The sequence below is a fragment of the Chiloscyllium plagiosum genome, unplaced genomic scaffold (genome assembly GCF_037043375.1).
Source record: "Chiloscyllium plagiosum isolate Xiang-an unplaced genomic scaffold, Cpla_swu_hap1 HiC_scaffold_3, whole genome shotgun sequence".
NCBI classification, from domain to species: Eukaryota; Metazoa; Chordata; class Chondrichthyes; order Orectolobiformes; family Hemiscylliidae; genus Chiloscyllium; species Chiloscyllium plagiosum.
Genome location: NW_028270141.1, coordinates 134587642 through 134601829, shown reverse-complemented (window position 1 = coordinate 134601829; position 14188 = coordinate 134587642). Strand labels below are relative to the sequence as shown.

The window sequence follows — 14188 nt, the reverse complement described above, 5'->3', positions numbered from 1 at the left end:
TTTGTGGGAACGAGAGAGACTCACGTTTGGTATGTTGCCTCCCAGGTGCAAGGGTACGTGATGTCTCTGATCGTGTTTTCCGGGTCCTGGAGGGGGAGGGGGAGCAACCCGAAGTCGTGGTCCACATTGGCACCAACGACATAGGTAGGAGGAGTGCTGAGGATGTTAGACAGGCTTTCAGGGAGCTAGGTTGGAAGCTTGGAGTTAGAACAAACAGAGTTGTTGTCTCTGGTTTGTTACCCGTGCCACGTGATAGAGATTCGAGGAATAGGGAGAGAGAACAATTAAATGCGTGGCTTCAGGGATGGTGCAGGAGGGAGGGGTTCCAGTTTTTGGATAACTGGGGTTCTTTCTGGGGACGGTGGGACCTCTATAAACAGGATGGTCTACACCTGAACCTGAGGGGAACCAGTATCCTTGGGGGGAGGTTTGCTAGTGCTCTTGGGGGGGGTTTAAACTAACTCGGCAGGGGCATGGGAACCCAGATTGTAGCTTCAGGGTGCAGGGCCTGGAGTGTAGGGAGGTGAGGAACATGGCATCAATTTCCAAGGAGGGTGCCTGTAAACAGGGAAGTGGCTTGAAGTGTGTATACTTCAATGCAAGAAGTATACGAAATAAGGTAGGTGAACTTGCAGCGTTGGTTGGTACCTGGGACTTCGATGTTGTGGCTATTACGGAGACATGGCTAGAACAGGGACAGGATTGGCTGTTGCAGGTTCCGGGATTTAAATGTTTTAGTAGGTTTAGAGGTGGGGGTAAAAGAGGGGGAGGTGTGGCATTGCTTGTCAAAGATAGTATTACAGTGGTGGAAAGGACGATGGATGAGGACTTGCCATCTGAGGTAGTCTGGGCTGAGGTTAGGAATAGGAAAGGTGAGGTCACCCTGTTAGGAGTCTTTTACAGGCCTCCTAATAGTCCTAGAATCATTGAAGAAAGGATTGGGAAGGTGATTCAGGAGATGAGTGACAGTAATAGGGTGGTTGTTATGGGGGACTTTAACTTTCCTGATATTGATTGGGAAAGCTATAGCTCAAGTTCGTTAGATGGGTCAGTGTTTGTTCAATGTGTGCAGGAGAGTTTCCTGACACAATATGTAGACAGGCCAACAAGAGGTGAGGCCATACTGGATTTGGTTCTGGGTAACGAACCAGGCCAGGTGTTAGAATTAGAGGTAGGTGAGCACTTTGGGGATAGTGACCATAATTCGGTGATTTTTACACTCGTGATGGAGAGGGATAAGTGTGTACTACAGGGCAAGAATTATAGCTGGGGTAAGGGAAATTATGATGCGGTGAGGCATGACTTAGGATGTGTGGCTTGGAAAAGTAGACTCCAAGGCAAGAGTGTAAATGATATGTGGAACTTGTTCAAGGGGCAACTATTGAGTGTCCTTGATAATTATGTACCTGTCAGGCAGGTAGGAAAGGGTCGTGCGAGGGAGCCGTGGTTTAATAAGGAATTGGAATCCCTTGTTAAATGGAAGAGGGCGGCCTATCTCAAGATGAGACGTGAAGGTTCAATTGGGGCGATTGAGAGTTATAGGGTAGCCAGGAAGGACCTGAAGAGAGAGCTAAAAGCAGCAAGGAGGGGACATGAAAGGTCCTTAGTAGATAGGATTAGGGAAAACCCTAAGGCTTTCTATAGGTATGTTAGGAATAAAAGAATGACTAGGGTAGGAATAGGTCCAGTCAAGGATAGTAGGGGGAAGTTGCGTGTGGAGGCGGAAGAGATTGGGGAGACACTGAATGAATACTTTTCTTCAGTATTCACTCAGGAACAGGGCATTGTTGTCGATGAGAATACTGAGGCACAAATAAGTAGAATGGATGGCTTTGAGGTATGTAGAGAAGAGGTGTTGGAAATCCTGGAAAAGGTGAAAATAGATAAGTCCCCTGGGCCTGATGGCATTTATCCTAGGATTCTCTGGGAAGCAAGGGAGGAGATTGCAGAGCCATTGGCCTTGATTTTTATGTCCTCTTTGTCTACAGGAGTAGTCCCAGAAGACTGGAGGATAGCAAATGTGGTTCCCTTGTTCAAAAAGGGGAGTAGGGATAGCCCTAGTAACTATAGGCCGGTGAGTCTCACTTCTGTTGTGGGCAAAGTCTTAGAGAGAATTGTAAGGGATAGGATTTATGCACATCTAGATAGGAATAATGTGATCAAGGATAGTCAGCATGGTTTTGTGAAGGGCAAGTCGTGCCTCACAAACCTTATTGAATTCTTTGAAAAGGTGACGAAGGAGGTTGATGAGGGGAAAGCGGTAGATGTGGTATATATGGATTTTAGTAAGGCGTTTGATAAGGTTCCCCATGGTAGGCTACTGCAGAAAATACGGAGATATGGCATTGAGGGTGAGTTGGAGGTTTGGATTAGGAATTGGCTGGATGGAAGAAGACAGAGGGTAGTAGTTGATGGCAAAGTTTCTTCATGGAGTGCCGTCACTAGCGGTGTTCCGCAAGGATCTGTTTTGGGACCATTGCTGTTTGTCATTTTTATAAATGACCTGGAAGAGGGGTTAGAAGGTTGGGTGAGCAAGTTTGCGGATGACACGAAAGTCGGAGGAGTTGTTGACAGTGAGGAAGCATGTGGCAGGTTACAGCAGGATATAGAGAAGCTGCAGAGCTGGGCAGAAAGGTGGCAGATGGAATTCAATGTAGCTAAGTGCGAGGTGATTCACTTTGGGAAGAATAACAAAAAGATGGGGTACTGGGCTAATGGTCGGATACTTGGTAGTGTGGATGAGCAGAGGGATCTTGGTGTCCATGTACACAGATCTCTGAAAGTTGCCACCCAGGTAAATAGTGCGGTGAGGAAGGCATATGGCGTACTGGCTTTTATTGGTAGAGGAATTGAGTTCCGGAGTCCTGAGGTCATGATGCAGTTGTATAAGACTCTGGTACGGCCGCATCTGGAATATTGTGTGCAGTTTTGGTCGCCATACTATAGGAAGGATGTGGAGGCATTGGAACGGGTGCAGAGGAGGTTTACCAGGATGTTGCCTGGTATGGAAGGAAAATCGTATGAGGAAAGACTGAGGCACTTGGGGCTGTTTTCACTAGAGAAAAGAAGGTTTAGGGGTGACTTGATTGAGGTGTACAAGATGATTAGGGGGTTAGATAGGGTCGACAGTATGAACCTTTTCCCGCGTATTGAGTCGGGTATTACAAGGGGGCATAGCTTTAAATTAAGGGGGGGTAGATATAGGACTGATGTTAGGGGTAGGTTCTTCACTCAGCGAGTCGTTAGTTCATGGAATGCCCTGCCAGTAACAGTGGTGGACTCTCCCTCTTTATGGGCATTTAAGAGGGCATTGGATAGGTATATGGAGGATAGTGGGTTAGTGTAGTTTAGGTGGGCTTGGATCGGCGCAACATCGAGGGCCCAAGGGCCTGTACTGCGCTGTATTCTTCTATGTTCTATGTTCTATTATCTGAATAAATTTAATGACTCAGTCTCAACCGAGTTCTGCGGTAAAGAACTGCACAAATTTACAATTCTCAGAAGGTATTTTAAAGAGAGATGCCATTACTCAAATTATGCCCCATTATATTCGAGTCTGTCAGGGGAAATGACCTATCCACACATACCTAAGAATTGAGTATTTTAATAATGTCACCTCTCATTCTTCTAAACTCCAATGAGTACAAACAACAATCTACCCTCAGAAGGTGAGTACAAACAACAATCTACCCTCCATAGATACAAGCCTAATGAACTTTCTCTGGACTGTTTCCAATGCCTGTATATCATTCCTTAAATAAGAAAACCAAGACTACTCACAGTATTCCAGCTGTAGTTTTATCAAGACTTCCCTGCATTTATACTTTATTCCCTTTTAAATAAATGCCAATATTAAACTTGTCTACTCTATCACCTGCTAAATTTGGATGCTCACTTAAGATTTATGAACAAGGATTCCCAAGTCCTTATGCTGCAGATCTCTGCAGTCTTTCTCCATTTAAATAATATTCAGCTCCTTTATTCTTCCTGTCCAGCACAGGACATTACATTTCTCCATATTATATTCCATCCCTCAAGTTTCTGCCCCTTGCCTAAGCTTTCCAATAATTCCTTCGCAGACTCTCATCCTCCAAACAGGCCTCCTCATCTGTTCGCATTATCCACACTTGGCTGTAGCATATTGACTTCCAGCGTCCAAGTCAAACATGTACATTGTAAGTAACAATGGCCCCAGCACTAATCCCCATGGCACATTATTAGCTACAAGTTGCCATGCTGAAAATGCTTCCCATCTCTCAACTGTGTTTTATTTGTTAAAAAATCTTCTACCAATGTTAATATACTATTTGCAATGCCATGGGTTCTTAACCTATTAAGTACCCCAACGTGTGGCACCTTCCAAATGTCTTCTGAAAATCCAAATATATTTCATCCACTGCTTCCCCTTTATCTATCCTGTTCATTAATTCCCAATTCTGTTAAACTGGTTTTGCATGATTTCCCCTTATCCAAAATTACCTTAAATCTTGTTGAACTACGGTAAAAGTCTGAAAAATCCCGAGCATTACAAAAGCATATTCCAAAGATTAGCTGGTGTAGTTGCCACAACAGTTGAGCTTGTCAAGTCAAGAGTTGCTGTCTAAGCAGATCAAATTCAGCCCTAGACTAATCCAAGCTAAAATTTTACAATATCATTAATCTATTCATGGGATGTGACTGCTACATCATTTATACCCATCCCCAATTTGTTGATAATGAAGTGATGAGCTGCCATCCTGAAGTACTGCAGTCCAAGTGGTAAAGTACTCTACAACAGTATCATTAAACACAATGACTTTCGAAATTTTGAAGCACCACAGAATGGCAATGTTTTCAAGTTTGGAATGTGTGCAATTTATTGGAAACAATCAGGCTGCTGCTTTCATCCTTTTAAGAAATCAAGATCACAAGGTTGGAAAGTACTGAGATAGAAGGAATGGGGTGGGTTGTTGCAGTGGATCTGCAGAAGGCACTCATTGCTGCCGTGTTGCAAAATGGTGAGGGCGCAAAAAGTCCAAGTCTTTGCCTTTAATAGTGTAAATCCAATTATTGTTGCAATTATATTCATCCAGGAAAGTGAAGAGTACTCCAACACATATGCTTTTAGTTGGTGGAAGGATCTGGGAATTTAGGAATGCCGACAGAAGATAACAAGTGATCTCAATTCATTTAGAGTAAGAAGTGGAAGAATCAAAAAAACAAAATCAATCTGGCTTCTGTTAAACAACAAAATGGCAAAAACCTCGTGTAATCATTTAGCTATGCATAAAGCAGTACTTGAACAAAGTCTTCACAATGCGAGGACCTATACCCTTACAAGACCAATATATTATAAATTGAACCATGTGCACACTTTTGGCTTGACAAGCTGTTCATAAACATTCCATTCTGCATGTTGTGCACCCAAGGAAGGTTGCACTTTTCTTATAAAAAGAGGGGGACTTTAATATTTTTACTACCTTCCTTTTTTCTTACAAATTAACCAGTTTATGGGATCCAAAATTACAAATTAAAAATATCAGAACAAAACAGATGTTCCACTTACATCTTCTCGGTCTCCTGAACTGGTCAGATCCACGTATGTGGGCTCCTCTGTCAGCGTGAAGGAGAGCACAGCATTTTTATCTTTCCCATCCGATCGCACCTGCCTGTTGAGGACAGTAATAATTTACCAAGTGACTACCTCAAAACATTTCAGGGAGGAAGGTCACAGGATACAGTCAGAAGTTTTCCACAGAATTTGCCAGTAATATTAAAAATGAATAATTACAGAAACCAGGTTAATTATGGCCCTGCAAAGTACTATTGTAAAGTAAATCATGATTCTTTTCAATAAAAGCAAAATACAGAAGGTGCTGGAAATCAAATTAAAAACAAATGAAGACACTGCTCTGAACAGTCTTTAGACTTTGAACATTAATTCTTCCTGTCTCCAGAGATGGTGCTAGATCTGAGTTCCTCCATGGTTTTCTTGAAGCTAGACGATGAGAAAAATCTTAGTTTTCATGACATTCCTCGTTGACAATTAGGAGGTGGAAGTTCTTAAAAATTTATTCTTAGAAGCTTAAAAATATTAGCACGTCCACATATATTGACTAACTGAATGGCGAACTAAGGAGAACACATCCTCAGAGGTGAACTACGTGACAAGCAACTGAAACTATGCTTGGAATAGACCAGTTAGTGGAGGCAGGCAGGTGTCTGAATGGCTTAAGTGAATAAGGACAGATTTCGCTAAAAGCCAGACACTTCATAAAAATCACAGAATCCCTAAAGTGTGGAAACAAACCATTCGGCCCATCGAGTCCACACCGAAGACCATCCCACCCACCTACCCAATCCTTGTAACCCCGCATTTCTCATGGAAAATCTACCTAGCCTGCACATCCCTGGTCACTACTGTCAATTTAACATGGCCTATCCACGTAACCTGCACATCTTTGGACTGTGGGAGGAAACTGGAGTACCCGGAGGAAACACACACAGACATCGGGGAGAATATGCAAACTCCGGAATTGAACCTAGGTCCATGGTGCTGAGGGGCAGCAGTGCTAACCACTAAGCTACTGTGCCTTCCCTTTTATATAACATTTTTTCCCCATGTGCTAGCTCATCCATTATCGTATTTATCAAATTACATTTCAGAACATAATGTCTGGGCCATCTATACAACTTAAGATACAGGTTCAGATCAACTACTATTGTCTTGCCATTCGACTAGGTTTCAATGTAGGGCCTAGGTGTACATTAACTTCTGGATTACAGGCCTAGTTATTCACAAAGGAATCAACATATTTCAATCAAAGAGTAAGGATAATAATCTGCAATTAACACACTCAGACCTGGGTCTGTCAAAATGTAAATTTTCAAGTCCCAACATATACATGAGGAAAACAACTAGCATGTCTGGAAACCTCTACACAGCAAGACAATTTATCCCATCTGCAGCAATACTTTATTATTGCAATAGACCTTGTACACTTCACCATAACATCTGGAATTATATTATGGATTGCAGCAAATATCATATTAAGGTGAGAGACAGTTCTAAAACAAAAAGATAATGAAAATGGACCAGATGCTGCAAGCAGACTTGACTCATCAAGACTTGGTAATAGTCATAGACCATGTGCTTGCAACCAACTAACAGAACTTAATTTGGAAAGAGATTTCTGAGTATAACGGTTAAGTGAATGGTTAGGTGAATGGGTTAATTCTATTTATAGCAATTAATGTGTACATATTTTCAGATTAAGTGCAAACCCAATATTTCAAATATTTACAATGAATATCCCATACAAGAGATTAAGAATCCCCTACCATAAGAATTGCAAACAGAGCCAAAGTATTTCCATTAAATATTTGTTTATAAATAAATCTCCATGCATACGGACATTAGTTGTACATTAAATTCATTTGCACGTTCTCCCCGTGTGCGCGTGGGTTTCCTCCGGGTGCTTTGGTTTCCTCACACAGTCCAAAGATGTGCAGGTCAGATGAATTGGCCATGCTAAATTGCCCGTAGTGTTAGGTAAGGGGTAAATGTAGGGGTATGGGTGGGTTACGCTTCGGCGGGTCGGTGTGGACTTGTTGGGCCGAAGGGCCTGTTTACACACTGTAATCTAATCTATCACATCAAAAATGAAAGCCCTATGTACAAATTTATTCAATTTCACTTGTTTTTTCCACAGTCCAGAAAAGAACACATACTAGCGTAACTTAGTAGCAGAATGTGAGCAAATATTTATTAAAAATTACTCATCTGCAGAAGCAAATACCATGGGCCAACCTGCTTAAAATGCCACCTGGAACAATATTCATCAGCATTCAGAGTCATAGCATTCCACAAAAAATGACCTCCTGTGCCATCAGCTGCATTGGATGCCCCACTGGATACTTGAATGATTTGACCATTCTGATTTCATCCCAGGTCTCAGCAAACAGTTTTCACAGGGTTGCTAATGTCAGAACCTATATTTTGGCTTGGTGAATGTCTTTTCTCCTTTGATCATCCAGCCATTACGTTGTTTTAAATCTCATACTGTTTTTGACGTTTTTGTTCAGAAAGACATCCAATGGTTAAACCAGACTGGTTAGATCACTAAGAATTACTTCAATACCACTGTTTTGCTAATTAACTGAATCAACATCATTGACAAATTATGGTCCTGCAACGTAACAAATTAGAAGATTTGTAATCCTCTTGGTCAGGAGTTCCAAAATGTCTGCAGCTATATCTTCAAGCCATCTTAATTATTCATGCTTGATTGTGAAAGTGGACAACCATACCTTTTGGTGTTCTGGAAGGGTTTTCTTTTGAAAGTTACCACTAGCTGGCCTGGTTGTCATATGTAACAGTAGAATGAGGAATTATTTTTTTTCATATACTGCTGTCGTTATGGACACTTTTTTCCAACTTTGCTCACAGTTTAATTAACAGACGTGTCAAAAATCATAACAGTCCCATCCATGTTCCTAATCTGTATCATTCCTTTTGTTGATGTTTGATTAACTGCTGTGAATCTTTGTGAAATTTCAGTCTTTTGTCACAGTACAAAATTTTTTCTCTTCATAAACCTAGCTTTGAAATCTGCAATGCATATTTTGCTTAAGGACGAAGATTCGAACAGATCCCCAAGAAATTGAATCCATTCTGATGATTTCCATTTACATACTTTGTATGTATGTCTTCCAACAGAGTCTACAACAGGCTTTCCTCTGTTTGTGCACTTATTTTTGGGCACCTGGTGAAACTATGTAGGGTTTCCTCCAATGTCTAATGTCTTTCCCAGATACCTTGACTTATTTATCTGCTGCACACTTACTTGTTCGCTCTGCTGTCTCAATATTTTGAAGTTAGAGCTGGGCCATGCAAATGTACCTATTGTTCCTTCTAGATAGCATGCGGCTATATGACAGGATGGTGTGTAAGATGGTGCTCTTGACACAGGATACTGCGACAGCACATGTTGACATGCGCAGACAAAAGGAACTGAACAGCCACCTTCAATGGTTTCAATGACTGTATCAAGTAGGGATGCACCAGGGCAAGTGGGTGTCAAGTGCAAAGAATTTTGATATTTTTGGCTGAGAAGTCAGGGTGGACCTACACAAGGTATTATGAAAGAAGAATGATTTTCTTCATTCCAAAAGTCAGAGATCAAATTTTATGACATCAACCATTACTCATATGTATACAGTATATCTAATCAAACCGCAAGATAAAGACACATCTCATAGAGTATTAGGGACCGGGTCAAGGATAGCTCCAGATTTCTTGATTTTTCAACTACAACAGGTGTTGATCAATGAATACTGTAAGCCAGTTAATACAATCTGGAACCAGTATTATATATGATCACCTTGTCAAAGTTTAATACTGAAGCATTTTGACTGGTGGAAGGAATGTAATCCAGACAAAACGTTTAGACGTTTAACCAACTTATGTATCACGCAGTCTACCAATGAAAGGGTGCACTGATAGTTGTGAACCCTGGATTACTTGAAAGGGTCAATTTATAACTCCAAGATAAACAGGTCTCCAAATTGGAAACTTAATTGGATAATACATCAAGCAATTCTCAACAGAATAAAACAGGTTGATTTCTAGCCTACAATGACCAATAAAACAGATGGTTCAATATCTCTGGTATTCACGGAGTCATATTACACAATCAAAATATTAGGTAACAATCATATGAAGACAGCTGATGGGTATAAAAATGAATATCTTACCAAACATTAAGGAGCCGGTCATGTACAGCTCCAGATAGGAAATACAAGCCCGTTATCCCATCAAATGGCTGACTGTCGCTAGGGGGTCGTATTGTGGCAAACGCAAGTGAGGAGACTGTTGTTGCGTGGCCAGTAAATTTCTGTAGAGGAGAGAACATTGAACAAAGTTTAACTATACTTATTCATTAAAGACTGATCTCATCCTATTTATTTTAACAGAACTTATGGAATTTAAAATAGGTATACTAATTAAGACTTCACAACACAAGTATGAAAATTATGCGGCCGTTTCTAGATTTTAGGCTGATCCTCCCCCAGTACTCTCAATGGCTGACTGAATGGTGGGAAATGCAGTACCACAGGAAGCTCAAGCCAAGTCTTAAATCGTCACATGCCATTTCAATGCTGAGCTACTATAACACAACCTCCAACCCCAAAGATACATTAAGATTGAGTAGTTCAAACCAGGCGGCCAATGATCCTGTGACAAAGCTCAATTACATTTTAAAGCTACAGCCACACGACACAAAATAACGTAAACCATGTCCTGCAACATTCCTTTTAAAGTTGCAATCGATTCTATTAAAATTTCATGCTAAAACGATATTTGACTCAAAGCCACTAACACTTAAGCAAGTACATGTCATTACTATCATGAACTTTATCACATCTTATTCAAAATATCCATCAATCTATTTCTGGGACATTAATGTCATTTCATCAATACAACTCCAAACAAAAAAAAAATCAAGGAATATTTCTTTTTCCATAATTGTTAAGCCACCATTCTGAGAGTCACCCAGTCTACATATACAATTTTCTACTGGTGATAGACAACCACCTCAGAAATAAGTTTTAAATGCCTATTTGCTAACAGGAGGATTAACACTGTAGCCTTGCTTAAAATGTGTTAAATTTAGACTAACAATTTCACAGCCTACAATTTTGAACAAATTATAGAAATCGCAAACGCATTACACTGTGCACAGACGCTGGTGGAGATAGAACAATGTAGCTAGGAGGAAACTTAAGACCATAAAAAATAGGAACAGGATTAGTCTGTTCAGCCCCTTGGGCCTGCTGCATCATTCAATGGGATGATGGCTGATCTGATATTCCTCATAAATAAGCATAAGGACTCTACCCCCCAGCTCTCTGTGAGAAAGAAGTCCAAAGTTTTTCAATCCTCAAAAGAAAAAATTCCTCACCCCAGTCTTAAATTGGCACCCCTTTATTCTGAGAGCATGCCTGTTTGCCCTAGACTCTCCCATGTGGCGAAGCACCCTCTCAGTATTCACTCTGTCAAGCCACTTAAGTACAGAATGTGCATGTATTTGGAAAGGCAAGGACTGATTAGGAATAGTCAGTGTAGCTTTGTAAGTGGGAAATCTTGTCTCACATACGTGATTTTTTTTCAAAAGAAAACTAACAGAGAATTGATGAGGGCAGAGCATTAGACGTGATCTAGTAAGGCATTCAACAAGATCCTTCATGGGAAACTGGCGAGCAAGGTTACATTTCTTGGAATACAGGGAAAACCAGCCATTTGGATACAGAACTGGCACAAAGGTAGAAGACAGAAGGTGATGGAGGAGAGATGTTTTTCAAACTGGAGGCCCGTGACCAGTGGAGTGCCACAAGGATTGGTGCTGGGTTCACTACTTTTCTGCATTTATATAAATTATTTGGTTAAGAACCTAGGAGGAAAAGTTAGTAGGTTTGCAGATGACACCAAAATTGGAGGTGTAGTGGACAGCAAAGGAGGTTACCTCATTGCAATCAGATGGGCCAATGGGCTGAGAAGTGGCAGATGGCGTTCAATTTAGATAAATATGAGTGCTGCATTTTGGGATAGAACATCTTAGCAGGACTTATACACTTAATGGTAAGCTCCAAAGGAATGTTGCTGAACAGACACACCATGAAGTGCAGGTTCATAGCTCCTTGATCTTCGAGTCGCCAAGTAAATAGGATAGTGAAGACGGCTTATGATATGCATTCCTTTATTGGTCAGAGTAGGAGTACAGGAGTTGAGAGGTCATGTTGCAGCTGTACAGGACATTGGCTCAGCCACTTTTGAAATATTGCGTGCAATTCTGGTCTCCTTCCTGTCGGAAGGATGAAACTTGAAAAGGTTCAGGAAAGATTCACAAGGATGTTGCCAGGTTTGGAGAATGAGCTACAAGAAGGGGTTAAAAAGGCTAGGGCTTTATTCCCTGGAGTATCGGAGCCTGAAGGGTGATCTTAGAGAGGTTTATAAAATCATGAGGGGCATGGATAAGGTAAATAGACGAGGTCTTTTTCCCCAGGGTGGGGAAGTCCAGAACTAGAGGGCTTGGGTTTAGAGTGAGGGGGGAAAGATATGAGAGAGATCTATGGGGCAACGTTTGCATGCAGAGGATGGTGCACGTATGGAATGGGCTGCCAGAATGATTAGGATGCGAGCATAAGAGGTACAGTTAGTAAGTTTGCAGATGACACCAAAATTGGAGGTGTAGTGGACAGCGAAGAGGGTTACCTCAGATTATAACAGGATCTGGACCAGATAGGCCAATGGGCTGAGAAGTGGCAGATGGAGTTTAATTCAGATAAATGCAAGGTACTGCATTTTGGGAAAGCAAATCTTAGTGGGACTTATACACTTAATGGGAAGGTCCTAGGGGGTGTTGCTGAACAAAGAGACCTTGGAGTGCAGGTTCATAGCTCCTTGAAAGTGGAGTTGCAGGTAGACAGGATAGAGGAGGAGGAGTTTGGTATGCTTTCTTTTATTGGTCAGAGTATTGAGTACAGGAGTTGGGAGGTCATGTTGCAGCTGTACAGGACATTGGTTAGGCCACTGTTGGAATATTGCGTGCAATTCTGGTCTCCTTCCTATCGGAAAGATGTTATGAAACTTGAAAGAGTTCAGAAAAGATTTACGAGGATGTTGCCAGGGTTGGAGGATCTGAGCTGCAGGGAGAGGCTGAACAGGCTGGGGCTGTTTTCCCTGGAGTGTCGGAGGCTGAGGGGTGACCTCAGAGGTTTACAAAATTATGAGGGGCATGAATAGGATAAAAAGACAAAGTCTTTTCCTGGGGTTGGGGAGTCCAGAACTAGAGGGCATAGGTTTAGGGTGAGAGGGGAAAGATATAAACGTGACCTAAGGGGCAACTTTTTTACGTGTATGGAATGAGCTGCCAGAGGATGTGGTGGAGGCTGGTACAACTGCAACATTTAAGAGGCATTTGGATTGGTATATGAATAGGAAGGGTTTTGGAGGGATATGGGCCAGGTGCTGGCAGGTGGAACTAGATTGGGTTGGGATATCTGGTCGGCATGGACGGGTTGGACAGAAGGGTCTGTTTCCGTGCTGTACATCTCTATGACTCAAGTGGAGGAGGCTGGTACAATTGCAAAATTTAAAAGGCATCTGGATGTGTATATGAATAGGAAGGGCTTGGAGGGATATGGGTCGGGTGCTGGCAGTTGGGACTAGATTGGCGTGAGATATCTGGTCAGCATGGAAGAGTTGGACTGAAAGGTCTGTTTCCGTGGTGTACATCTCTATGGCTCGATGATAATGAGATCACCTATCATTCTTCTAGCTACATTGTTCTATCTCTTCTAGCCTTTGCTCTATACTATTATCCTAGTGAAACTACTCTGAGCTGCCTCCAATGAAGTTGATTCTTTTCATGTATAAAGACAACCAAAACTGCTTACAGCACTCCAAATGTCGTCGTCTCACCAGCATCTTGTACAGTTGCACACAGTCTCTCCTACTGCAATTTCCTTGAAATATGGGCTAACATTTCATTAGCTTTTGTAATTACCTACTGCACCTGAGTGCTAGCTTTCTGTGTTTCATGCATGAGTATGCCCAAGCCTCTTTGCATTGAAACTTCCTGCAGTTTTTGTCTGTTTAAACAATCTTAGTCTTTTGCTCTCTTTCAAAATGAACAACTTCACACTTTCCCACATTATACTCTATTTGCCAACTTTTCATCCACTTACTTAACCCATCAATACTTCTCTGCAAGCTGTTTGCCTCCCTCTTGCAATTTGCCTTTCCACCTATAATGCAACTTGATGTTTAGGAAACAAAATAAAGAGAATTAAAGCTTTAGCAGGCTATATAAAGAGATTTGATAGTGAATTTGATAAAATTGTTTTCTAAAATTGGAAAGGACAAGGAGTCAACTTGAAGCCATAGTATGAACAAAAACATTTTTTCAACATGGCTGTTGCAGTAACATTTCAACACAGACAGTGACTGGAGGGAGGAATCTTTTAAAGGAACAATGGATTAAGATTTGAAGTAAAGACCCAAAACATCTTCAACTGTTTCATCATAAGATCAGAAGTGGGGATGTTCGCCACTGACTGCATAATGTTCAATATTATCCGCAACTTCTCAGATAATGAAGTAGACCATGCCCAAATGTAGCAGGATTTGGATAACAAAAATCTTAAG

General features: G+C 41.4%; 1 protein-coding gene across 1 annotated transcript in view; it reads right to left on the bottom strand.

Moving 5' to 3' along the window:
* wdr43 (WD repeat domain 43) overlaps positions 1–14188 on the bottom strand; it is a 61297-nt gene that overhangs the window by 31066 nt on the left and 16043 nt on the right. Inside the window, exons 5-6 of the mRNA XM_043687212.2 lie at positions 9736–9875; positions 5546–5648 (exon numbers count right to left, since the gene is read on the bottom strand). Of these exons, the coding sequence (XP_043543147.2) occupies positions 5546–5648; positions 9736–9875 (243 nt within the window). The remainder of the gene's footprint in view (positions 1–5545; positions 5649–9735; positions 9876–14188) is intronic.